Source organism: Populus trichocarpa, chromosome 14 (genome assembly GCF_000002775.5).
Source record: "Populus trichocarpa isolate Nisqually-1 chromosome 14, P.trichocarpa_v4.1, whole genome shotgun sequence".
NCBI lineage: Eukaryota > Viridiplantae > Streptophyta > Magnoliopsida > Malpighiales > Salicaceae > Populus > Populus trichocarpa.
This window is the reverse complement of record NC_037298.2, coordinates 585,093-612,784: the sequence shown is the minus strand read 5'-3', so window position 1 is coordinate 612,784 and position 27,692 is coordinate 585,093. Positions and strand designations below refer to the sequence as shown.

The following is a 27,692-nucleotide window of genomic DNA, read 5'->3' as shown; positions in this document are numbered from 1 at the left end:
ATGCGCTGGAAGGCCTGCAACCTCACCCAGACATAAGAAGCTTGAAAATTAAGGGTTACGGGGGTGAGTATTTCCCATCATGGATATTGCAACTCAATAATCTGATGGAGCTGAGTTTGAAAGACTGCGGCAAGTGCAGACAACTCCCAACACTTGGATGTCTTCCTCGCCTTAAGACTCTAAAGATGAGTGGAATGCCTAATGTGAAATGTATAGGCAATGAGTTCTATAGCAGCAGTGGCAGTGCAGCAGTACTGTTTCCAGCACTAGAAGAACTCACTCTGTACCAAATGGATGGTCTTGAAGAATGGATGGTACCAGGTGGAGAAGTTGTTGCAGTATTTCCTTGTCTTGAAAAGTTGTGGATTCGACGGTGTGGCAAGTTGAAAAGCATTCCGATATGTGGTCTTTCATCTCTTGTAGAATTTGAAATTAACGGATGTGACGAACTGAGATATTTATGTGGTGAGTTTCATGGCTTCACGTCTCTTCAGATTTTATGGATAAGGAGTTGTCCGGAGCTGGCATCCATTCCAAGCGTACAGCACTGCACAGCTCTGGTGGAATTGGATATATCTTGGTGCGATGAGTTGATCTCAATTCCTGGTGATTTCCGAGAATTGAAATATTCTTTGAAGAGACTGGAAATTTGGGGATGTAAATTGGGAGCTCTTCCAAGCGGACTACAATGTTGCGCATCTCTAGAGGAATTAGTAATAAAGGATTGTAGTGAGCTTATCCATATCAGTGGTTTACAAGAATTGTCTTCGCTACGAAGTTTAGGGATTAGAGGTTGTGATAAGCTCATCAGTATTGATTGGCATGGTTTACGACAATTGCCTTCTCTTGTTGAATTAGAAATCACCACGTGTCCCAGTTTCAGTCATATCCCAGAGGATGATTGCTTAGGCGGCCTCACCCAACTGGAGCGATTGACCATCGGTGGTTTCTCAGAGGAGATGGAGGCTTTTCCTGCAGGAGTTTTAAACTCAATCCAACACCTCAACTTGAGTGGGTCCCTCAAATCCCTATGGATAGTTGGATGGGATAAACTGAAGAGTGTACCACACCAACTTCAACACCTCACTGCCCTTACTAGCTTGTGTATAAGTCGTTTCGAGGGAGAGGGATTTGAGGAAGCATTGCCAGAATGGTTGGCCAACCTTTCTTCTCTTCAATCTCTCACTATTGTGGGTTGCAAGAATTTCGAGTATCTGCCAAGTTCAACAGCCATTCAACGCCTCTCCAAATTAAAGACATTGTATATTAGGGAATGTCCACATCTTAAAGAAAATTGTAGAAAGGAGAATGGCTCTGAGTGGCCCAAGATTTCTCATATCCCACAAGTCTATATATGATAGAGGGTACACGTGTACAGGTAAGTTGGGGCTTAAATTATTCCGTTACTTTGTAGTATGGAGAGGAGAGAGAACCAATTAAAGAATTCAAAATAATAAAAGCAGCAATAATTAGAATTGATTCTTTAGACATATTTTATCAAAAGTAACCAAATCAATCATAATATCTTATTATCTTTTTACTATTATGTTAACAAAATGTATACTGATCAAAATAACCATGTATAAAATCAATGATCAATGATAAAATCAATAACCATCACTATGACATGCCATTATTAGCTAGCTTTTACTATGTATCAAAATATATACTTATCAATGATAAAATCAATAGCAATCCAGCATTCTTTCAATCATTATTCTAATATTAAAAATAATTGCATTATCTATATAGTATTATTTATTTTAATATCATCAACTTTATACACAATTATGACACTTTAAACAAACCACTAAATCTGAAGATTAACCAATTAGTTATTAGAGACTAATATCTTATTAACTTTTATTATTATGGTAACCAAATTTATACTTATTATTGTAATATTAATATCACTAAATATTTTAAATTTTAATTATTTCTGTGCATTACAAATAACTTAGAGATGATTATTTCTGTGGAATGTATTGGGACGGACACTATCGCATGCCATTATTAATTAGCTTAATTTTACTATGTATCAAAATATATACTTATCAATGATACAAAATTCTGTTTCCAGCAGCATCAGTACAGAAGTTCTTCTCCATTACCAGTATCACACGTCCATAAAAAGAACTGTGAGAGAGGATGGTATTGCTTGGCCAGCACCGTAGACTATCAGCTGTAAATAGATGCATAGAAATCCACAAGAACTAGTTTCAGTCAATACTTCACATGAACAAAGAGTATGTCGCACCTCAACTCAATTGAAAATTAAAAGAGAAGATTATTCATGCCTTCCTTCCTGTATTACTTGAATATATGAATAGCACTCATATTGTGAATATTGTAGAAACCATATAGAACTCCCACTTTTTCTCTACTCAATGGATATCATCCTGCATTTTGCAGTTTAGCGTTTAGCGTTGTTTTTCTTTCCAAGACTAACAAGAAGTTGGTTGTTTTAACTATTGTATGTGCAGTCGAACCTCTAAGACTGAAGGAAGCCACATAATGGTTATTTAAAGCTTCTGCAGAATAGTGTTTGTCGGGCTGGATGGTGGATAAACATGTGAGTTGCACAGTTTTCTGTTGTCTTTATGAGATAAGCATATTTGATAGAAAGTAAGAAAATGCATGGAGCTGGAAGCTTATCACGAAAATAGAAGAGCTTAATGAGGGCATGGTTGTGAATTCTTATCTGTCTGCAATGTAGCTTCTCTTACTTTATATTAGATTTTGTTTCTTAACATTTAAGAATTCTACTTTTATATGTCCATAAATGTTTTTCAAAGCTGAATATTCTAAATGTAGAATGGCCATTGTTCTTGATGGATAGATGGTTATGCAGTTGTACTGCAAATTCCTGAAGGATTGTTCTCTCATCATGGATAGGAAGAGATTTCTGTGGAGGGGACTGTGAGGGTGTTCGATGCAATTCTGCTACTGGGAGGGTTACTGGTTTGTTGTTTCAGAGACCTAGGAGGGACAGTGGCGTTTACACGAGGGGCATTTTGTCAGCTTCTCTCGGAAAATAACAGGCTGGAAAATAACAAAAAAAAAGTGAAAAAGAGAAGAATAAAGGCCTCTTAAAAAACCTGATTATAGGGTCCGAGATCGCTAACAGAGCACCAACATAAACAACACCTTACAAAGTCGTAAATGTAGTGATGAATAAGATGCTGAGCCAACGAAACGAAACAAAATGTTGGATAAAAAACAGAAAGGGTAAAAGAGTGCATGCGCAATGTATAAGAGAAAACAACTGCGGCAGAAAAAAAAACACAAAAAGAACTGCTTCCGATGTACTGTCAGATCCTTGAAACAAGACCAAGAAGCTGACCGAGGAGAGAATGGGCGTGATCTTAGCAGAGGTGATAGCAGAGGTGACAGCAAAAACAATGAGTGATAGATTTTCGAAAATAAAAATTTATTAAGACATCAATCATGTGTAATCACTTTTCATATAGGAAGCATATATATCAAGAACAATATGCTTAAGAAATTCGTAATTTGTGCCAATAAAAAAATGTGGCAAAATCTATATAATATGCCTTGCAAAGCAATCTATTATGTAGTCACTTCTCTTTTTTAAAAGTGTAATGGAATTATGGAAGAATGGAGCTTGCTGGAAAACAGGGAGAACCGATTTGAGTAAGATATATAGAAGATGAATGTGCATTTGAGAAAACATAAGCTGCTCAAAATGCAATATTCTAACCCAGTTCACAATAGACCCGACTCAACAATCTCCCCACCCTAGTAAACCGGTGTGAAAGGGGAAAAAAAAAAGAAAAACACATTTACCTAATCGAAGCAAAAAATAAAAGCAAAAGGGCTAGAAAGACCAGACAACCATGTCCATGGGACATGAACACCATGACAACAGTATAAAACAGATCTTGATAAATCAAGCTGTTAATATATCAGAGATAGACACCAAAACAGAAGAACAGCAGCACCTGAAGAGCACCAAATAAGAGTGAGAAAGAAGCACAATGAAGTTTGTTAACATCAAAGAGAAAAACCCGAAAAGGAAAGGGAAAACAAAGCTATAAAACACCAAGCAACCAATAGGTTTGATCAAAAAAGAAAAGAGCAACAAGCTGTTATAGCAAATGAACTAAAAACGCCAGCTGCTTGGTATTTTTTTGCAGCCCGCATGATTCTTAACTGCTCGCATGATTCCCTACCAAGGATCATAAACTGATTAAGCACCTCGAACCGAGAGCCTAAAAATCCTCGAAGGAACAACATCATAAAACAACACAAAACAACTCATGAATGCACTAATCTTTAAAGGAAAAATAAAGAGCTGAAAAGGACCTCAATGGTTGGCCTTACCAGCAAAATAAAACCACATAAGCTCACCCAACAAAGCTGGAAACGCAGGAGAAGAGGCCCCACATAGCAAACAAAACCCAAAACCAAAAAAACCAACGTATAAGATGCCAAATCTTCTGGTTAACCTATCAAAACAATAAGAAAAAACACCAAATAGGGATTGCAAGAGCAAAAAATAACCAAAAGCCAAAACAAATGCAGAGAAAATAGATCAAAACAACTTATACAGCCACCGTCCAAAAACATTCAACAAAGATTAGCAAAACCAATTTTCACAGCCATACTCACAATCGAAATAAAAAATTAACAATGAACAGAGATTGCCATGAGAAAAAAAAAAAAAGAACCAAAGCCAAGAACAACATAGATAAAACAACCAAAAAACAAATGCAAGAAAGAAACCGAGAGAGCTAATCCGAGCTAATCCGTTACTCTCTTAAAGAACAAAATTAAACAACTTGACATGATGGGAAAGAAGCTAATCCGGGCAGTAGCTGTGATAGCCAAAGCAAACATGGCAGCCCATCCTAAAAAGAAGTGAAATGGAGTGGTAAGGTGTGTGGGAAATAAATAAAAAAAGCAAATCAAATGAAACTGAAAATAAGGCTTTACCAAACTTTGGTTACATGAAGACCATACCTAGCTACCACCCACAGAGAAGATGGAATGGCCGGGCAATCAGCACTTCCCCCAACACAAATTACAATCCGAACAACTTGCCAAATTAGAGCACATTTCATCGGCAATCATTATAGTGCAGTAGTGCACCAATCCAGGAATGACTGACCTGCGAATCAGAGCAAAAAGCAGTCACATTAGCAACGAATCTCTCACAAAACAAGCGGAAAACTCAAGCAGAAAAGAAAGAGGAGAAGGGCTGAGAAGCCGCGCTAAACTTGCATGCCAGAAGGTCAGAAAGAAGCCATCCAGCAACACGAAAAGAGCTCAGTTCCTGGTGCCTTCAATCTAGAATTAGAAGAGAAGTGTGGGAAAAAACAAGTTAATGGCCAGGGCAAAAATACTGCAACAAAGGACAAGATGAGCTGTGTGGGAGGCCGTTTCAATACATTTAGATCCTTGCCCTTCTCCTCTTTCTTCGCTTTCGGCTCTGTCAAGGTTGTTGTCTTCCCACAAACCAAATAACTAATTCACAATCCCCAAATCATAACATATATTCAGTTGATTAATCGGGTAGCAAAACAAAATTAGTGCCTCTTAACCTGTTCCTTCTTGGCTTCAGTTGGCTTTTCAACAACTTGAGGCCCTAAATCATAACAAGCAATTAAAACCCACTTAGTGATTAACCAACTAGCAAATGAAAAAATTATTGTCTAATTAAGGAACTGAACTGACCCGAATTCATCTTGATTTTAGCATTCAAAGCTACGGCCGTGGAAACTTATAAAGCCACTGACATATCCTTCTTGCACTTGTCACTGCATGTATCAATTCAAAAAAACAAAACACATAAATTACTTCACTGATTCCTTAATTTCTGTAACCGGGTTCCCTTTTTCTTAAAAAATTCAAAGAACCATGGCTGAAAACCCCAAAATCAAGCCGAGAACACAAAACTAGAAACACCCAGAAACAGAATTTGTTAAAAAATCAACCAGGTTACTCAATTCCTTCAAAAAATCAAAGAACCCATAATTTTAAACCCCAAAACCCAAAATCATAAAACAACCCACTAAATCTTAAAACTAATCAATTGATAAAACTCACATTTAAATAGAGGCATTCATCATATACATATGAATTTAATGATGATTTGTTAAGATTTAAAAATCATAACCATGAAGTCAATAATTTAAAATGTTATTAGACTTGTACTTTTTTAAAAAATTACCTCATCATTTCTTGCCTAACCAATTTTAACTTAGCTAATTTCATTTAATAACAACCAATAAGATTATTACTGAGATTGCTAACCAATCACTTGTAGCCAATACAATTAAAGCTAAAAACACTCTTTAGTTGACCCCAAGATTTAAATAAGAAAAAAAGAAAAAGGCAAACTTGGCTCCAGTTTATATAAAATATAGATTTATAAATTATATATTGATAATACATTATCTAACTCCAACCATTTTGAATTTTAGCGTTGTTTATCTTTCAATGGCTAACACCATGTTAACTATTTTAACTGTTGTAGGAACCTCCAAGACGCGACGCCATGGAATGGTTATTTGAAGCTTATGCAGACTAATTTTAATTTATTGGGATAAATGTGTGACTTGCATAGTTTTCTATGGTCTTTATGAGATTAGTGTGTTTGTCAGAATGTAAAAATGGATGGAGCTGACAGCTTCTCACTAAGATAGAAGCGGTTAATATGGATATGAATGTGAATATTTATGTGTGTGCGATGTAAATTCTATTATTATTTTTTTATTAGAGCAAGTTGAGAAGCTTCTCTGGAATGTGGATCCTCAGGTCAACAAACACACTTCTTCTATCTGTAGAATAAACAAAGTGAACAGAGCAACATAAGAAAACTTGATGGAAACAGAAATGGATGAAACAAAAGGCTGCAGGAGGATGGATACTTAATTGAAGTCTTGCAGTACGTTCAATTCTTAAGTAAGAAATACAGAAACAAACTGCTTCTATATAGCTATAAATAAAATCTTATAACGCAAGAATCCAATGTAAAAGGGATGCAAAATATTAACATTTCAACTTCTGTTTGTTACATGCATAAAAAGATAAATTTGGTTTAAATCTTTTTATTGAGCTCAAAGCAGAAAATATATAGTTTTGAAGAAAAATGCTGCAAATAATGGTTCCAAGAAAGAACTTGAGGAATGAACAACCAAAATGCACAAAGATACTTGAATTGGCAGCTCTTGTAAATTCACTTCACAAAGTATATTGATCACTCCAAAGAGAGGGGTTATTGCTTAGGAACAGGGATGGCTAACTGATTAGATCACAATTCACAATTTCAAGAACTAAGGCTTTATAACTACACTAGCTGAAAAAGAACCACAAGTATTACAGGGATGATCCCGATCGCATGGTACTGCTGTGGTAAAATACTAAAGACCTGCTCAAAGTGGATGCAACGCCTAGCATAATGACACCCAAGATTAAGAATATCAGACGATACAAGAAAATTGCAGAACAAATTGCTAACATAAAAATGAAGTACCAAAAACTATAAAAAATAAAACGAGATCGCTAACAGATATATGCTAATAAGGTTGTATTCATATATATAATGGCTAAAGATCATATTTAAAAGTTCTGGAATTATGTTCTTTAGTTGATGAATATATTGTGATCGGTAAGTTTCCTGTATCTTCTCTTCTTTCTTTCACATTGGTGGGATTGTATGATGTATAAATTAGGCTCTGGTGGGCTCAACATCAATGAACGAATCGAAATTACTGGTACTCTATCTCCCTTCTTTATCTCTTCCTTCATGTTTCTTTCCTTTTGTGTTGGTGGTTTTGGAATTTAACCTAAAAATGGAGGAGAACAGTAGAAGTAAAGAAAATTAACTTGTGCTTGTCCAATTACAACAAACTCTGTCTATCATTGTCTCAGTGCTGGGGGATTCATGATTTTTCTTTCGTTTATTTGATACAAAATCATTATAGGTCTTTTTTATATATAATAATTAATTATTATATAACAAAAGTAAAATAGACACATTCAATAAGTCTCTTAATTTCCCATCATGTTGTGAATATATCTTTTTTTCCTTTAACAATCTTTTTGCAAATGAGTATAATTTAGCAATTTTAGTATAACTTTGAATACGGTCCACATGTATCCTAAGTGGCATTCAACATATATATAATTCTATGAGTCTTTCTTCTTTATAGCTAGCTTCAATTTTTGTACATTATATATCTTTATAGATACTTATTAAGATTATTTCATTTTGTAGCTAAGTAGGCAATTATCCACGTGTTGAGTAGATTAACACAAACTAAAAAAAATATTTTAGAATATTAATCTTCCATATATTTGACGCATTCTTTGAGAACAAGAAGAATAAAGACCTCTTAAAAAACCTGATTATAGAGCCGAGATCGCTAACAGAGCACCAACATAAACAACACCTTGCAAAGTCATAAATCTAGTGATGAATAGGATGCTGAGCCAGCGAAATGAAACAAAATGTTGGACAAAAAACAAAAAGGGTAAAAGAGTGCAAGCACAATGTATAAGAGAAAACAACAGCAGTAGGGAAAAAAAACACAAAAGGAACTGCTTCTGGAGTAAAAATGGAGGTTGGGAGCATAACAACTGTGTAGAAGCAAACTTAAAAGAAAGATGGATAACGATTGAGTAAAGGAGGGGGGTACTTAAAGTAACAGCTATGAGAAGCTAAGAACACATATAAGTGAAAGAAAAAAAGTGAGATGTACCGTCAGATCCTTGAAAGAAGACCAAGAAGCTGACTGAGGAGAGAATGGGCGTGATCCTAGCAGAGTTGACAGCAAAACAGTAAGGCAAGTGATAGATGTTCCACAATAAAAATTAGAAAACAAAGGTAAGGGAAGAGGAAAGAAGAGCAGAACAAAAGAAAAGAAAACAACACTATACTAAAGAAAAGTCAGCACAACTATGTTTCAAAAAACCAAATCCTAAACATTTAGCAACCAATGAATTCTTTTAACTCCTTTGTGCATCATCCTTTATGAAACATATAGCCTTGGAAGTGTTGAAACATCTAGTGAATCATCTTTAAAGCATAATCAAAATTTTCTAGGAAACCTCATTAGCATTCAAGTAGCCATAATTAAAGTAAAAAAAAAAATTGAATCTTTAAACATGCATCAACACGCAACATAAAGCTATTTATGAACACAAAAGCAACCAAAGAAGGAAATTTTTTTAGCACCCAGCCAGCCACAACCAAGAGCAACAAACTTGAAGTCTAGAACATCCACAAAGGAACAACATCATAAAACAACACAAAACAGCTCATGAATGCACTAATCTTTAAAGGGAAAAAAAGAGAGCTGAAAAGGACCTCAATGGTTGGCCTTACCAGCAAAATAAAACCACATAAGCTCACCCAACAAAGCTGGAAACGCAGGAGAAGAGGCCCCACATAGCAAACAAAACCCAAAACCAAAAAAACCAACGTATAAGATGCCAAATCTTCTGGTTAACCTATCAAAACAATAAAAAAAAAACCCAAAGAAAAAACACCAAATAGGGATTGCAAGAGAAAAAATAACCCAAAGCCAAAATGGATGCAGAGCAAATAGATCAAAACAACCGATACAGCCACCGCCCAAAAACATTCAACAAAGATTAGCAAAACCAATTTTCACAGCCATCCTCACAATTGAAATAAAAAATTAACAATGAACAGATGTTGCCAAGAGAAAAAAGAAAAGAAAAGAAAGAACCGAAGCCAAGAACAGCATAGAGAAAACAACCAAAAAACAAATGCAAGAAAGAAACCGAGAGAGCACACAACCACGCTTTTCAGGGGGGAAAAAACAACTAACCATCTGTTACTCTCTTAAATAAAAAAATTAGACAACTTGACACGAAGGGAAAGAATCTAATCAGGGCAGCTATGATAGCCAAAGCAAACATGGCAGCCCTTTCTAAAACGAAGTGAAATGGAGTGGTAAAGGGGTGCGGGAAATAAATAAAAAAGCAAATCAAATGAAACTGAAAATAAGGCTTTACCAAACCTGGCTGCATGAAGACCATACCTAGCCACCAACCCACAGAGAAGATGGAATGGCTAGGCCTTAGGAAACCGGTCCCAGATGAATAGGACGCTCAATTAGCACTTCCCTGGACACAAATTATAATCTGAACAACTTGCCAAATTAAAGCGCTTTTTATGGGCAATCATTACAGTGCACCAATCCAGGAATGAATGACCTGCGAATCAGAGAAAAAAAAGCCACATCAGCAACGAGATGTCTCACAAAAGCAAGCCGAAAACTCAATTGAAAAGGAGAGAGGAGAAGGGCTGAGAAGCTGCAGATCAAGAATCTCTTACACTTCTTTGAGTTCTAATAGTCTTATAGGTCAAATTCTTTCATCCATTTCAAACTTACAAAACATGTGGCACCTTAACTTATCCAGAAATAAACTCTCAAATCCTTTGCCAGTTATTCAAGGTAGGGGTCTTCCTCATCTATTATCAATAGACCTGACTTACAACAACCTCAGTTTAGGGTCAGTTCTTGATTGGATCAAAGATAAAGAACTTTCAGGTGTTCATCTAGCTAACTGTAAACTCAAAGAAAACCTTCCAAAATTTATAAGACCAGATTCTTTGAGCTCTTGAGACCTATCTGATAACTTTCTAATGGATAGCATTAGTGGTTTCTTCACCAACATGTCTAATTTGCAAAAGCTCAAGCTGTCACATAACCAATTGAAGTTTGATATTTTAGAGATCAAATTGCCAGATGTAATATCCTCAGTGAAGCTCAAATCAAATCAGCTTAGTGGGTTTCTCTCAAGGATTTAAACAACAGGGCAAACATAACAGTTACAGACCACTCTCATCATTCAATAGCTTATAAGTGTCAACCAATGATTTATTAAAAAAAAAAGAGATAAGCCAACACTCACTTCATCAGTCATTGATTTCCATCTCTCACCACTTTTCCTTGCAACCTGAATTTCATCAAATGCAGCATTAGCATTTATATACTCTTTCCTAAGATCACCCCTTATAATTATTAGTAAAATTGAAAATGACAAAACTAATTTACGTTTCATTTATCTTCTTAACTTCCTTAGAGTGCAGGTTGCCTTCCTTATACTCTTTCCTAAGATCACCCCTAATTAAGGAACAACACACATCAATACAAACCCCACTCCCCATATTCACACATTATCATCACATTATATTACACCACACAAACAAGCAACAAAGGGCATTATTACATGAGGAGAAAGAAAGTAATGGGAGGTCGTTTCAGTGCATTTTGATCATTGCCCTTCTCCTCTTTCTTCGCTTTCGGCTCTGTCAAGGTTGTTGTCTTCCTACAAACCAAATCACTAATTCACAATCCCCAAATCATGACAAACAATCAGTTAAATTAATCAGATAAAAAAACAAAATTAGTGCCTCTTAGCATCAAGACTACATTATGGAACTAAACTAACCAGAATTCATCTTGATTTTAGCATCAAGACTACGGCCTTGGAAACTTATAAAGCCACTGGCATATCCTTTTTGCACTCTTCACTGCATGTATCAATTCAAAAAAACAAAACACATGAATTACTTCATTGATTCCTTAATTAATTTCTGCAACCGGGTTCCCTCTTTCTTAAAAAATTCAAAGAACCATGATTGAAAACCCCAAAATCAAGTCGAGAACACAAAACTAGAAACACCCAGAAACAGAGTTTGTTCAAAAATCAACCGGGTTACTCGATTTCTTCAAAAAAATCAAAGAACCCATAATTTTAAACCCCAAAATCAATTCAAGAACACAAAAATAGAAAAACCCAGATTTTTTTTTAAAAAAATCAAACAAATCATAGCTACATTTCTTGAAAATCTTCAAACTCAAATTAATAGGACAAAATAAGAAAACCCAAAAAAAAAAGTAAAAAGAGGGGGGGTAAACGCAAGTAAATACCATTTAACAAAACCACTGTCATCTTTTGCACGAACAAGTGAAGCAGCAGTGGTAGTAGTAAACCCATCAGTAGACTCGGCTCCTTCTCCTCCTAACTGCTTAGAGATTTTAAGAATGAAAATAAAAGGAGAAATGTGCGTGTCTGATTGACTGGGAACCAATCTGGATAACATCCAGAGGTGCCTTAGTGATGGAAATGGCTGGTAGCCAAGTTCCATTCATGGTGTTTACAAGTTAGTGAGCAAATAGAAGAAGAAGAGAGATAGAAGCAGAATTTCACGCATTCAGCTCAACATTCATTCATTATGTTCATTATTATCCTTCTCCAATTCTGTTACAGATCTTATATATGAAGATAACTTCCTATATTCTCGCTGCTGGCCACACGTGGCATCTTTTCTTAACAAACCCTGCACTAATAAAATGCGTGTATAGCTATAACTAAATCCTAATGGTCATATTGTCTAAGGTTCATTTGATTTGAAAACAACCTTGTGTCCAGTGCAATTGCTTCCTCCCCCTCGAATCAAACTTAACTTGTGACAAGAAGGAAATTTCAGTTATGACAACTGTAAAATGGCGTCAAATTATTGGGTTTGGTATGAGAGGGAAATCATTTTGACATGGACAGATGACTTGGACTTCTTATCCACCATTGGATTTTTCTCATGGTGTTATATCAACAGCTTAGATTCAATCTCTCATTTTTGGCTCGCCTTCAAGAAACCATCGCAAAGTACATGGTTGAGGTATATGGAAATGGAACCCCAAAAGCTAGAGGTATTTATGATAATTACTTAGTATTTAGTAGTTTTATAAACCATAGTTTTATCTTTTATAATTGACTATTTTATCAAGTTTTTAAGTAATTTAGTCTTCCACAACGGACCATAGCCAATAAACTATAAACTAATCTTTACTGGCTATAAACTAATCTTTTTTTAAATTTCACTGTTAAATTGCCAAATTGAATTTCAATTTGGGTTAATTTGTTAAGAAAGTGTGAGATTAAAAGAGAAGGGACTAGAGTGAAAAATATGGAGGGAATAAGTGGCTTTAACAAAGTTTGTGCAAAATATGCATTTTAGTCCCTAAACTTTTGCAACTATAAATACATGTTCCTTTCAATTTTTAAAAATCAAGAACAAAGTTGATTTTGGCCTCAAAATTTTCATTCTTTTTATTTTTTATTTGAGATAGGAGAGGAAAAGTTGTTGTATTCTACAACAAAAAGAAAGTTATCATTTACACCAATTAAAGTTATGGAAAGGGTTATTTTGATGTTAATGATATCCTTTTAATGAGAAGAGGTTGTCGTCAATGTTTTTTTTTCCTTTGAATTTGCTTTATATGATAGATTTGAGGCCACAAACAATTTTCGTTTTAGGTTGATTGTGGATTTTTAGGTATTTTTTGTTGTTGTTTGAGATTATGACTATGTTTTACAAGGTGTTTAGTTTTTTTTTTGTTTTTTATGGTCAAAATATAGTTGAAAATTATTTTTCTGTTTATCTGAAACATCACAACCCAATTTTTCAAGAACCAAAGGCATGATTTACGACATATTGTCTACTTTAATGAGACAGGTGATGCGTCACCTGTTATTTTTTTATTAAAAAATTTAAAGAGTATATGACAGGTCGTTTGCTCTTTAAAACAAATTCTAAAAAAATAAATAAGATTCGAGTGCGTGGGCTGCTCAAGGCCCGCACGCTCAAACTTTTTTCTTGAGGGCCATGCACTATTGACCAACTAGGCCCGAACATCTATACCTTTTTCTTAACCCCCCCTGTCTTAAATTTCACCTATCACAATTAGAATTTTTTTCTTGCTTTTTTTTATTTAAATTTCATCAATTAATATTTTATTGATCATTAATTTAGCAATGTAATTTGTTTTGGTTTATATTTTTATCCAATTGCCTTGATATTTGGATGATTCTCAATTTTATTGGTATTTATTTTAGATATATAAAAAAGTTGTTTAGCCTAGTTAAGTTCATGACCTAGGTCACGAGTTTGACTGGTTAACTTCGGCTGGTTAGGAATTGAGTTTTTAATTTTTTCAGTTGCTTGAATAGTTATCGGTTTATGTAATTAAATATGTACAATAACTTTTTTTTATTTGCGATTAAAATTTTTTTATGTAAAAAATGCTATTATATTGAGAAAAAAATAAAAATTATCTGATTTGCGGTGAAGTAAGGGTCATTTAGCTAGTTAAAGCTAGTTTGAGAATATGGTTATTGTTAAAAAAAAACAAGAGAAGATAGTTGATCAATCAAATGGATTAAAAGCAAATATAAAATAAAATTGCGACTCGAGGAATAAAATTGAAATTTATAAAAAGCTCTAGTCTATTTTAAATACAAATAATGTTTAGAGGATTGCTCTTTTTTTTTTTTGAGAAAGTAATTGATAAATCAAAAGGACATAAGCAAAGAAATTAATGACTTTGGGATCAAAATAGAAATAAAATAAACTTGTCTATTTTAAATACAAACAGTAATTAGAAGTATCATGAACTTTTACTAAATTAAAGTCATTGTTTGGATCTTTTTAACTTATGCCATTGGATTGTTTAGGATTTGTTTTTTTTAGAGGATGTCATAATTGGGTATGATAGTTTTTTTTAATCATGAAATCCACATAAAAAGCAATAAAAAATATGTAAAATTTGTTTTTGATTGGGATTTTTTATACATTAAATGAGTTATACATAAAAAAACTGTCATGTTCAACAATATCACATTTTCAAACATATACTTAGATTTAGATCCAATTAAGGCTATATTTAGGGTTGCAGTTGAACCAATTTTTTTTTTATCAAATTTGATTTTTTTTATTTAAATTTTTTTTTTGTATTTATGCATTGTTTTGATGTGCTGATGTCAAAAATATATTTTAAAAAATAAAAAATATTTTAATGTATTTTCAAGTAAAAAATAATTTAAAAATTAACTTTTATCATATTTTAAAAACACTTTAAAAAACAACTTATATCACATTTTCAAACATATCTTAATAACATGATTTTCAAATAAAAAACAGTTTGTACCGAAATTGCAACCGAGCTCCCATATTAAGAAAAAACTAAAACTACTCAGCCTTTTACTGTAGCAATCTATAGTGAAATGCTGAGCAGTCTCTTTTTTGTTTTCGTTTTCTTCCTTTTTTGTTTTGTTTTTTGAGCTGTTTTTTTTTTGTTTTTTAAGCTGTTTTCTTTTTCATTTTTTTTGTTTTTTATGCCTTTCATTTTTTTTTTTGCTTCTTTCTTTGTTTTTTTCTTTTAATATTTTTTTTTGTTTAATTTAGTTTGTTAATGTTAAATTTTTTATTTAGTTATTAAGAAAAAACTAAAACTGCTCAGCCTTTCACTGTAGCAATTTACAGTGAAACGCTGAGCAGTCTCTTTTTTGTTTTCGTTTTTTTTTTAGTTGTCTTTTTTTTTTGTTTTTTAAGCTGTTTTTTTCATTTTTCATTTTTTTATTTTTTATGCCTTTCATTTTTTTTGCTTCTTTCTTTGTTTTTTTCTTTTAATAATTTTTTTTGTTTAATTTAGTTTGTTAATGTTAAATTTTTTTATTTAGTTATCAGCCTTTCATGACACTAATCGCGGGTTTAACAGGTTAACTTGGTTTCACGAGTTAGCCTAGAATTTTTTTTCTTTTTAATTAATGTTTTTTGTTTACTTTAGTTTGTTAATGTTAAATTTCTTTCTATTTAATTATCAGACTTTCATGACACATATCCCAAGTTTCACGGGTTAACCCAATTAATTTTGGGTTAACCCGTCCATTTTTTTTCTTTTGTTAATGTCAATTTTTTTTTATTTAGTTATCAAACTTTAATGACACGGACCCAGGTTTAACGGGTTAACATGGTTTGACGAGTTAACCCGCAGTTTTTTTTTTACTTTTTTTTAATTAATTTTTTTCGTTTACTTTAGTTTAAATGTTAAATTTCTTTCTATTTAGATATCAGACTTTTATGACACATATCTCAGGTTTGACGGGTTAACTTGGTTTTACGGGTTAACCTAGTATAACCTCTAAATTGCCAATGATTTGCTAGCACATAATGTCAAAATAGAAGGACATGAAAAACCTTCATCATATCTTTATTCTTCAAATCTAATACTTTGTTTGCAAGAATATTTTTGTAGCTTGATGTGTCCCTCAAATGACCAAAAATATATTGTTTTTCACCTACAGAACCATGGATAAACATGTGGTACCATGTTGGAGAAGTGAAGAGTGTGTGCTTGGTCGGTCTTACACCCTTATCCGCTCCTTAATATATATTTTTTTATTATAATGATGATTGTTTTTAAAAATATTTTTATTTATAAATATATTAAAATAATACTTTTTATTTTTAATATAATATATTAAAATAATTTAAAAATATAAAAAATTAATTTAAAATAAAATAAAAATTAATTTAAAATAAAATAAAAATTATTATTTCTTAAATAAAATACAAAAACATACAAACTATAACTTTCAAGGTTATCTCTCTCTCTCTCCCTCTCCAATTATTAATTTTCCTTCTCAAAGCTCAAATCTTTTTTAATCTTTTACCGAAAAAATCAAGTCTTTCTCTTAAAGGTACAAAACCCAACCTTGAGATGCACCCCACCTTCTCTTTCCCTTCGTTTCAAGGCATGAGAGCTTCTTCTTCCACTTTCACTTCCTTGCAATGAACTATTGCTTTAATCCTACAGTCTTTGTAGTTTGCCATGGACTTTGGGGTTCTTGGTTTGGAGGGTCTTGTGGGTCCTGAAACTAGTAGTGAAGCTCCTTCTCATGTCTCACCTCCTGAGACCAAACCAAAGATTCTTGGATCTGTGTTAAGTAAGCGAGAAAGATCAGCTTCGTCTGCTCAAGATGATTACTGGAGGACTTCAAAGATGCCAAAAAATGATGATTTTTCTGTCACCAAAACAATGTCGTTGCACCAACCCACTTCTTTACTGAGATCTAATTACATGCTTTCTGATGATTCTCGCCAACAAGAGCACATGATGAGCTTCTCTTCTCCAAGACCAGAAACGACTCCATTTCTAAGCAAAGATGGTGAGTTAGTGGAGAGAAGCACACAAAACCACACTGCCTTAAGCTTTCGTTACCATCAGAACACAGCTTCTTCTTATATTAGAAGTGCAGGTAAGTATATAAGCTCTTCAAGTGTTCTCTTGTCGGGGTTAAAGTTTTTGTTTTTTTTTTTGTTAAATTTGGTACATGGATTTCGTTTGGTGTTTGATTTTGATGAAGGGTTTCCTGGAAATGACAGATTTTAGATACGTTCTTGTCCAAAAGGTGGACTTTTCCTTTATTTTCATGTACTGGTGATGGTATTTTCATGGGCACTTGGTAGAAATTTTACATTTCGAGTCTTGTCAAAGGGTAAAGTTGATTTTCCCCACTCTTACGAGCCTGATATTTCTGCTTTGGGTTTGGTTAATTTTTCTGTGTTAGAGTATGTTAGATACAAAAGAGGAAAAGGAGCAAGAAATTTTAGGAAAATCAATAGTTACACAGATAAAAACTTAAGCAATAGTTTAGTTTACTGCCTGTTCCCGTATTTTTTTTCCTCCTAAGTCAAAGTAGGAAAATAGTTAAGGATACATATAGCTTCCATAAATGTTACAGGCAAGAAATGTTTTCTTATGTTGCAGGTTATGACACCGGAGGCTTGAATGCAGGCATGCACGGGCCTCTTACTGGGGTTAGAGGACCATTTACTCCATCTCAGTGGATGGAGCTTGAACATCAGGCCTTGATCTACAAATACATCACTGCTCGTGTGCCTGTGCCTTCTAATTTGATCATTCCTCTCAAGAAGTCTGTCTACCCTTATAGCTTACCTGGCTCCTCTACTGGATCCTTCCCTCACAATTCATGTAACCTTTTTCCATTCCTCTGAAATACACTGAAGAACAATGCATTTCCGATTGATAATTTTCTTTTAATTTCTGTATTTTTTTTTGTTTGTGTGTTTGAGATTTATTTTTCTTGTTTGGTACTGAAAATAATATCCTGCTTTTTTCAATTTATTATGATTTTTGAAAATAATATCAAACCTGTATGCTCACGAATTAAAAGTTGTTTTTGTAGCTATACATTAATACTCTAATTAATATTTTCTTCTTTTGCACCCCAATCACCCCCACCTGGCTGATCTGTTCCCTTTATCTGCTGTTTTTTTTTCTCCTTTTCCTTCCACTTTCCCAATCTACATAGTGGGATGGAGCGCTTTCCATCTTGGTTACCCTGGCAACAACACTGATCCGGAGCCTGGAAGGTGTCGTCGGACTGATGGGAAGAAATGGCGGTGCTCAAGGGATGCTGTAGCTGACCAAAAGTATTGTGAAAGGCACATAAACAGAGGCCGCCATCGTTCAAGAAAGCCTGTGGAAGGCCAGACTGGCCATGCTGCCACTGGGACTGCCAGTTCAAAGGTGGTGCCAATGTCGAACTCGATGTCAAAATTGGCAATAACCAGTGGTGGTGCCTCCAACAGCATTGCGATGACCACGCAACAACAGTTCAAAATTTTGCAGCCGGCTGCTGCCAACACTTCTGCAGATGTTGATGTCAACAGGTAAAAATAATGTGTATTTGAGCTTCCTTTTGTTTGTTTGTTTTATTTGCCTTCTGTTATCTCTTTCCAGTTTTATAAGACGGTATTTCCCTCTAACAATATGTATACTCATGCTCTGGTCCTTTTACTTTACCGTAAAGTTGACCCCATTAATTCCATCTTTACTTTGGTGACAGTGCTAGTCCTGGTAGTTGAAACTTAGGATTCCTTTTTCAAAATGGGTTTCACTATAACTTCTCTTTTTTGATTACCCTGTACATTTGGATTGAGGCCTTTTATGTTGAAAAATATGTATTTGTGGAGTTATGGATCCTGTTTGTATCTTATTGTTTACCAAATTACTATATTATAGTCCTACTTTTGGTCTTTGACAGAGCACAAGATGCACAGAGCATTTCTATGATGTCTTCCACCATCAACCGGAAATCTGATGAGTCCTCTTTCTTTGTTCCTAAACAAGATATCTTAATGGAGCAGTGCTCTCAAACAGAGTTTGGATTTGTCTCCTCTGACTCTCTCCTCAACCCATCGCAGAAGAGCTCTTACATTAACTCTAAGCCCTACGAGTCTTTTCTAAACTTTAATGACGAAGAAAGCCAAGATCAGCATCCCCTTCGTCAATTCATTGATGAGTGGCCGAAGGATCAATCTAATTGTTCTGTCATTAGCTGGCCAGAAGAGTTGAAATCTGACTGGACCCAGCTCTCCATGTCAATCCCAATGGCCTCATCAGACTTCTCATCATCATCATCCTCACCCACACAAGAGAAACTTGCCCTCTCACCAATGAGTTTATCTTGCGAGTTTGACCCTGTACAAATGGGTTTAAGGGTGAGCGTTGACCATAATGAATCAAGCCAAAAGCAAACCAACTGGATACCTATCTCCTGGGGGACTTCAATTGGTGGCCCTTTAGGAGAGGTCTTGACCACCAGCACTAGCCATGCGGATTCCTGCAAGAGCTCATCAGCCCTTAGCCTTTTGAGAGAAGGTTGTGATGGCAGCCCACAGTTGGGATCTTCTCCGACGGGAGTCTTGCAGAAATCAACTTTCTGTTCCCTTTCCAATAGCAGTTCTGGGAGCAGCCCAAGAGCTGAGAGCAAGAAAAACAATGACACTGCTAGTCTGTATGAGGATGTGGGTGGTTCGATAATTGCAAGTTCATCACCTATTCCATCCCTGTAATCAAGCGAACTGTAAGGATGAAACCTGTCAAGGAAATGTGAAGAAGCTTGGAGTTTCTATTTATCTGATAAATTCCTGTAGGCCGTGTTCTCTTTGTTGCATGTTCATTTTTCTCAATTTGGAATTTTAGGCGTGGCTGATTCCCAAATGATAGGTATTGGCCATTCTTGCACCAATGGATCTTTAGTGATCTTTAATGTGTGAATTGAAGTAATTTTGTTTCTGCTTTGTTTGAGGTTAATGTCTTATTTCTCACGGCTCAACTTTGAAATTTGCTGCATCATCTCTGTGAAATATAACCCCATCATTGATACAGGAGCGCAATGCATTATCAGATTGGGTCAGGACATGCATGCTTCAATTATAGGTACGATATATAACTGAAGAAAAATAATGGAGAGGGAACACGGGAAAGATGCAGCATATAGCTTCCAAAATACATATTGATCATTGATTCTTTGTTGGCCAGGGTGTCAAAATACGTCCGCTTTCTTGCCCCATTGATTCCAGTTGGGAGGTTGCTTCCAAGATAAGTACATAATAGAAATCACTATTGAAGATTGAGATCGAGTTCCCTCGCCTCCAGACAGGAGCGACTCCTGTGCCCTGCCACCAGGCAGGCCCCTCAACTGCTTTTACTCACTTAAATGGCCCAGAAACCTAGTCTGGCCTAGACACCGACTCTAGGTGAACAATTTTGGTCCTAGCCTGACCTTTTCTTGACATCAAGTATAGATTTTTTCAAAGGATGGGACCGATGGTTGTTGAGATCGGACCAATATTAGGGCCCTTGCGATGTCACTACTGCTCGAACATGAACATAGCTGTATCCAAACATGTAAAAGAAGATCAAGATATTATCAGTTAGGATATTAGCTGTGAGACCTGGCATTGCATCGAAATAGAGAGTTCTAAGAAGTTTGATCCCAGCTGGGCCTGCCGGCCAGGTCAATTTGAACTACATTTGCCAAATACTAGGGACAAATTCAGTCAGTTGCTTTGCTCGGCACATGACCACCCTTCCAGTTGCTTGGTAACCTATTTACCAACAATTTTTGTTGCTTTGTAAGAAAACCTTCCTTTTCACGTAAAATCTAGTACAGAGACGAAGGAGAAGTGTGAAAACTTGGACACAAGTTTCCAAGAATTAAATCAATTTCGTAAGAGAATTGATTTGAATTTTAAATGGAATTTAATTGCTAGAAAAATAAAAAAAACAAATCTTCTCTTGATTGCTGCAGTAATTGCTATTGTAACCGATATTAAAAACAATATTCTAAAACAGGGAATAAAATCTTTTAGCTTGTTTAAGAGGTTTTGGATATTTTTAGACATAACAATTTTATTTATGCAATTATAAAAAAATTATTGTTGTATAATGATATCTTAAGAATTATGGTATTTTTATTGAGCTATTAACATTATCAAAATTATATTCTCTTTTAATTTTAATCAATAGATGATTTCAAATTTGAAGTTTGTTACTTAAAATTTCTACTTAAATTAAATACTCCTGCACTTAGTCTATTATTAATATTCGTGAATCTTTCTCTCAAAACTAATATGCAACAACGACCTTTCAAACTTTTCTCTAATATTGCAAGAAAATTCAAGGTAGTCCAACGCACGGATGCTAAAGTTAGATTATAAAATTAATATTAAAATAATAGTAGTTAAAAAATAGTAAATGTAAAGGTCTTTGTAACAAAAAAAAAATTTAAGATAAAAAAGTTAAAATTAGTAATTTAAATATTTTTATAGGTATTCAAAATAGTATAATTGAATTTAATTATGTGATTTAAAATTTTATTCTAAATATTAAAATTATAATATTAATTAAATTCAAATTATATATTGCATTAAATTCAATCAAAGTACTTCAACTAACTTCCAAAACTGAGCACATAAATGATCATGTCAAGGAAAAACTCTACAGCCAGTTGTGTATATGTATATCTTAACTTGTGAAAGGTTTGGACTTGGGCTTTAAGGGTTTGTTTGGGTACTCTTAACTCTTTAGGTGTTTGAGTGTTAAACGCAACTTTAAATAGCGTTTGGTTAGCAAAATTGTGAGAGATGGATCCCACATCCAAAATCAAAAGCCCGAGAACCTCTAATTTGGAGCTTCTGCCTTTTTTGTTTATATTTATTATAAATTATGTAATATATATAGATTAATAAATAATATACTTCTTGCAAAAACAAAGATAGTTGGAATAGATAAGACATGTTTTCTTGTTCTTTGTGTTATGAAAAAATAAAAATTTATTCTAAAACTATTTTAAATACAAATTTATATTTATATATTTATCTCTCTGTCAATATAATTAAATATATTTTTATTTCTTCTCCATATATTTTGTTTTTCTAATACACTAACTACTTCACTTTCAAATACATACTTAATGAAAAATTTCTACAAACTTTTTACCACTTGAAAAACTTTAAATGCTACCATTAATAGGCTACCTAAAAAAAAGCAAAAAGCAAAAAGCAAATAAAACCTAACCTATATGGTACTCTTCTATTTTCTAGATTAAAATTCTAGTGTATATAGAAATTCTTTATTAAAAATAAATTTATGTTAAATTAGTTTATTAAAATCTCTGTTTAATTAGATAATTATTTATAGTTAGAATATGATAATTAGAGGTGTAATCTTTTTATAAATATAAAAGCCCATGAATATTGATAAGAAATGTGTAAATCAATCAATAAAAATTGAAAGGTTTATCCAAATACTTGTGAATTTTATTTCCATCTCTATCTATCTCTCAATTGTTAGTTGAAAAAGTTGTTGAATTATAAGCATAATGGGGCCATATATACCATTGGTAGGCAAGGAAAAAGCAAGGTGCCTCTTGATATTCATGGCCGGCCCAAAGGGAATTAATTAAATGCGTCATAATTAAGAATTACCAGTTTTGAAATGTTTAGTCAAAACACAACATAATTATGGGTTCAATTCTTGGCTTCTCGCAAATGGAGGAGTTCTTCGAATTAAAATCATACTTATAAAATTCGATTCAAGGTAAGAACTAAATTTCAGGAAGGGAGAGTTGATAGTGGTTCACATCTAAATTTTTTTAAAAAAATTAAAAAAATATTATTTTAATAAAAAAAAAAGCTTTAAAAAAATCAATGGGTTAAAAATTAATTTAGGACCGGGCTAGGCTCGAATCAACAAATCATTCTAGACTGATCTAAATATCATATTAGTTAGATTTCAGGTCAGTCCATTCTACTCTACGAACCATAATAAAATTTTAATGATTAGAAAAGTAGCTGCACTGATTCAACGTTGTGCCAGATGTTTGCAAGCAGGCGTGAGTGTGTCGATGCTTGGCATGTTTGCATTTTACACCGTTTGATTATGATTTAAAAGTTGACACAACAAAAAGTATTTGGACACTGTTTTTAGACCTTTGAAGGCCAGAAGAAAAAAAAACGATAAAAAAACCTCGGCTTGGTTTTTTAGATTAGATGCTAAAATTTGATTACAGTTTTTTAAAATTCATGAATCAAAATGAATTACAGATTAATTGAACTGTTTTTTTTTTGTTTTGTTGCTGCTGTGAGTTCAATTAAATTAAGATTCAAATTAATAAATGTTTCACGCTGCAACATGATGCGGCTGAAAAAATTCATTGTAGAAAGATTGATAGTGTTTTTAACGAGCAGATAAAACTAGATCCGGAAAATTTAATAGAGCCAAAGACACTTCCAAGAAAAATATTCCGAAGTATAAATTAATATAGTGTTTGTTCAGTTTGATGGGAAGAATAAATATCCTGTAAACTTAAATACTTTTTAAGTTTTGTTTAAATTTTATATCAAATTTATTATATATATATATATATATATATATATATCATCTAGAGAGATAAAATATAAAGAGATGAGCTATGTAAGACCTTCTATTTAAAAAGATGAAGATGTTTTAATATATACTTTTCTAAAATAAATATCTTAAAAAATGCTTAAGATATTTAATATAAATATCTCATAAATACCTAGATTACAAAATATTTAATATAAATTTCTAGATATTTATATAAATATTTATGGAAACATTTACATTATATAAAATATTCTGAGTAGTTTTTTCATGTATCCTCACCACATAACTTAGTTATTAATTATTTTGACAAATGCTTTACATACTGATATTGTTCTTCCATTAGGAAAAAAAAAATTAAAAAAACGTAATGTAAGTATTAGCTATAACAGGAGTCATCAAAACTCGATGATGAAAAAATAATGAAATAATTAACAAATCGAATGCCAGTATTTCCTAGACCTGGAAAGTGAAAAAACAAATCAAGGAAGGAAAAACTGATGTAAATTAGTAAAAAGCACTGATAAATAAAGATCAATTTGGGCTGTATTCAGGCTCTTGCATGTACACAATTTCCTCTACTCTCATGGTGTTTGATAATCTCAGCCCACTCGTGTATTTGGATCCACAAGTTGGGATCATTCTCCTTCGTTATCAAAAGTTAATGGTGAGTGCGTCAGGATGATGCCGTGGCATCATTATCCATGCTCTGTACCATAGTTATGAAATTTCGTCCGGATCGTTCAATGATTTAATTTAAGTTTTAGGTTATGGGTTTATAGCGGGAAGTTCAATTTAAAATAATATTATTTTAAATTAAAAAAATCAAATTTAATCTTATCTTGATTTTTGTTATAATCTATAGTTGATTTATCAAGTCAATAAAATTTGATAAAATTAATTTTCACAAAATTCAACTCGAGCTAGATTTTGAGAGGACGGTTCTCTGTATACTTTTCCAGCCAATTATATATATATATATACACATGATTCCATTCATATTCTAATAATAAGCGGATATATCGAGCATAAGAGAAGTGGTGTGGCTGTGAACTGAAATTAAACAATAGGAAAACAAGATAGATAGATATATAGCTTTAAATAACCGACCGAGCACGAGTCAACTACTCTTTTTACATGAGAATGAACCAAGGCTCACCAAAACCGCCAATCATTTTGCCCTAAAAGCACCCTTTACCAAAAATCACCGTAAACCCCACCATTTAAGTTTTGCTTCATAGCAGCTTTATCATTTACATATATATATAAGACTCTACAAGGAGTGCTGATCAGAAGACTCTACAAATAAAGCCTCGTTTTCTTCCTGTTTTAACTTTCAGTTTCATGATTTATTGAGTTTATTTTATAGTTTATGAAGTGATTAATGATGGAGCTATTTGTTCGGTGGTGGTGGTGGTGGTAATCATATTATTGCATGGCCACGCGGACGTCAATTCTTGGAGTTGCCTCATCATCAAAATTTGGCGTATGTCCGACAGCTTTTTTCGGAGCGTACTATACTCAGACCGGAGTCGGTCGTAGTCTGTCCGTACACCATGGGAATGGTACAAAACAAAGCGCAACCGGTTCGTCAGTTCCCGGTTCTCAATCCTAAGCCGGTTCACCTGGTTCCTTAGGTTTTCTACGTGCTTCTGCTTTCGCATCCGTGACCGCCTTGCCGACTCCCGGTTTGATACCATCCGCCTGCGTTTCCTCTCATCTATGAGTGAAGCTTGAGGGTTTGGGTCGTCGGAACCAGAGTTTGAGTTCGAGTTGTCAGGGTTTTGGCCTGCCTGGTTGGATTTATCCGAACCGGAACTCGAACCAACAGGTTTTGGTGACTGAGGAGAGCTTGAAAAGGGGTCGAAACAGTCCCAAGGCGTAAAGCCGTTCTCGAAGGACTGAAATGGGTTGCTGGCCATCGGTTCAACCGATGGGAAAATGGCCGAAACCGTGGACAACATGGCTACAGAAATTGCTAAATAGATAGGGGAGGGGAGGGGAGGAGGAGGAGGAAAGGGAAGAATTGCATCATAGGAGGCTCGTATTTATGGGCAGAATTCATGGTGTTGGTAGGACCCACCCCGCTGGCGTGAAAAATGCCTCCTCAAGGGTATATTCGTCCAAGATCGTATGTCTTACGTACATACATCGTATGTGTACAGGGATTGGCTTTCTAGTCAGTGGGCACCATGATGGTCTTTTTCAAAAGGCAAACTAAAGTGACATGAGCTGATGGGGCCCGCAGAATTATTGGGCTTGATTAAGCTTAGCCATGAAGGAACAAAAAAATTATGCTCCACAGTGAAGCGTGTCGAATCATGGTTGCATGAGCGTGTGGGGAGCAAATAATTGGGGAGGTTACTGGCGTGAAGACACGTGTGTGGCTTGGTTCTCTAGCCGAAGCTAGCGAAGCCCAAGCCATGAGAGAAACTGGGCCGCATGCATGTATGTCATGGCTGACCAAATCATCGAAGGCATTAAGGTGATTTATTATTATTTATTACAGAAGAGTGGCTCACTAATTATAATTTAAAATTATGTCTTTCTCTTGTGATATCACATTTGCTTTCTGAATTAATTATGAACATAAAATATTAGTGGTTGTTTAGTCTTTTTCTTTTTTTCCATGTTTTGGACGGGAGAGGATTCGAATCCCGAAGGAGCATCTTCTTCTTCTTCTCTTCTTTTTTTTTTTTTTTTTGTCTGAATACATTCAAAACAATGCAATTTCTAGATGATATCTTCATTTGAAAAACGTCTTGTTTTGTTTTTTTGAAACATTTATTTGCATCTTTGTTATTATTACGCTTTGTAGTTCTCAACTTTTGTGTTTTTATTGACTTATCCATTTATTTATTGTTTCTCTTAGTTGTTTCTGATTTTAATTTTTAAAATTTTGTAAATAATATTTAAAGAATAAAGAATAAAGCCTAATAATTGAGGAATTAAATAACATTGAAAACATAATAAAGAGAATAATAACTTTATATATCTGTATTTGTTTCACAGTGAACCGGGAAAATAATTAATAAGGTACTACTTGTTATTTTCATGGACTATAAATTTTTCTATATATCCTTCTATATATTTATCATGTTTTAAAAATACATAAATTTACTTAAAATTTTATATCAAAAAAAATATTTTTATATTCCCATGAACAAACATGTTTGCTATTTTTTTATTTGAATATTTTTTTAGCACCGACAACCCATAATATTAAAAACAATGGCAAACTATCTAGGTGGTGGTCTAGTGGTAAGAGCTTGGAACCAAGAGGTTTACTCCCTCTGTGGTCTCAGCTTCGAGCCCCTGTGGTTGCTCATATGATGGTCACTTGAGACTTACATGGTCGTTAACTTTAGGACCCGTGGAATAATTAGTCGAAGTACACGCAAACTGACTCCGAACACCCACGTTAAACTTAAAAAAAAAAAAAACAATGGCATGTCATCTCATATATTTGTATCTTGTGTTTTCTAGCCTTCGCTTTAAGCTCAATAAAAGGCATGCCAAAATCTACTGCAAGGCTAATCGTTTATGAATTACCATCAACTCAAGATGACCTCAAGATCAAGGTGCGTTTTGGGGAGCTGATTGGCCATTGAGATTACTAATTAATAACTGACAGAGAGAAAAAATTATAATCTTAAGGGTTTTTCTCCCTCTCAATTAATTATCACATCCCTTTCAGAATTGTTACATCAGTACTGAAAACTGTCTCTAGCAAAGTCCTTATAAATTGCCGAACTATTTTGACATTTGAAGATGATTAATTGAAAGAGAGCGACTTGCCAACTTATGATTAATACCTTCCTCAATAATTCCACTTTCAATAGCTTGGAGGCACTCTAAAAATGACCTTGTCAATCTGCTGTCTTTGCCGAAAGTACGAAAAAGGGAATATGCAAGTTGAGGGGCTACCTACAGGGATGATATCGACTATCAAACATGCATCAACGGACTGGATTTTTAGTAAATTTATTCTCATATTTATGTTTTAAATAAATATTTATATTATATTCATTACCGAGTAAAAAATTAAATATTTGCACATAATTTATTGGGTTTTGGATATTTATTGAAGTATTATTTATTATTCAATAAAAAATAAAAAATATGCATATA

At 33.9% G+C, this 27,692-nt stretch overlaps 3 protein-coding genes and 1 long non-coding RNA gene across 10 annotated transcripts in view; 2 read left to right on the top strand and 2 right to left on the bottom strand.

The window, feature by feature from the left end:
- LOC18104761 (putative disease resistance protein RGA3) overlaps positions 1-3,114 on the top strand; it is a 32,911-nt gene extending 29,797 nt beyond the window's left edge. Inside the window, exons 2-5 of one of the 7 annotated variants that reach the window (XR_002977831.2) lie at positions 793-1,378; positions 2,081-2,246; positions 2,484-2,572; positions 2,840-3,114. Coding sequence is in view for 2 of the 7 variants with exons in the window: in XM_006374723.3 (XP_006374785.3) it covers positions 793-1,358 (566 nt within the window). In the remaining 5 variants the exon portion in view is untranslated. Of the gene's footprint in view, positions 1-85; positions 1,379-2,080; positions 2,801-2,839 lie in introns of those variants that run through there. The other 6 variants (XR_002977832.2, XR_002977830.2, XR_008057315.1 and 3 more) reach the window with 6 other exon arrangements.
- A 7,787-nt stretch (positions 3,115-10,901) lies between these two features.
- Positions 10,902-12,600, bottom strand: LOC18104760 (uncharacterized). The gene is made up of 4 exons (XR_008057316.1): positions 11,934-12,600; positions 11,452-11,533; positions 11,055-11,328; positions 10,902-10,956 (listed from the first exon to the last, which is right to left on the bottom strand). It is a non-coding gene; the product is annotated as an uncharacterized LOC18104760 (long non-coding RNA).
- A 3,865-nt stretch (positions 12,601-16,465) lies between these two features.
- On the top strand, positions 16,466-19,958 carry LOC7464777 (growth-regulating factor 1). Its single transcript, XM_002320632.4, has 4 exons — positions 16,466-17,100; positions 17,613-17,837; positions 18,178-18,538; positions 18,913-19,958. Exons 1-4 carry the CDS (start codon positions 16,674-16,676, stop codon positions 19,721-19,723), a joined length of 1,824 nt encoding a protein of 607 aa, XP_002320668.2. The 5' UTR covers positions 16,466-16,673; the 3' UTR covers positions 19,724-19,958.
- A 4,662-nt stretch (positions 19,959-24,620) lies between these two features.
- On the bottom strand, positions 24,621-26,179 carry LOC18104763 (basic leucine zipper 4). The gene has a single exon (XM_024584349.2). The coding sequence runs from the start codon at positions 25,523-25,525 to the stop codon at positions 24,932-24,934; it is 594 nt and encodes a 197-aa protein (XP_024440117.1). The 5' UTR covers positions 25,526-26,179; the 3' UTR covers positions 24,621-24,931.
- Positions 26,180-27,692: the final 1,513 nt, after the last annotated feature.

Excerpts from the sequence above, each read along its gene's own strand:
- LOC18104763 (XM_024584349.2), bottom strand. The coding sequence starts at position 25,525 with ATGTTGTCCACGGTTTCGGCCATTTTCCCATCGGTTGAACCGATGGCC.
- LOC7464777 (XM_002320632.4), top strand. The coding sequence starts at position 16,674 with ATGGACTTTGGGGTTCTTGGTTTGGAGGGTCTTGTGGGTCCTGAAACT. Across the intron at positions 17,101-17,612 it reads TTCTTATATTAGAAGTGCAG|GTTATGACACCGGAGGCTTG; the intron begins GTAAGTATATAA and ends CTTATGTTGCAG. Across the intron at positions 17,838-18,177 it reads ATCCTTCCCTCACAATTCAT|TGGGATGGAGCGCTTTCCAT; the intron begins GTAACCTTTTTC and ends CAATCTACATAG.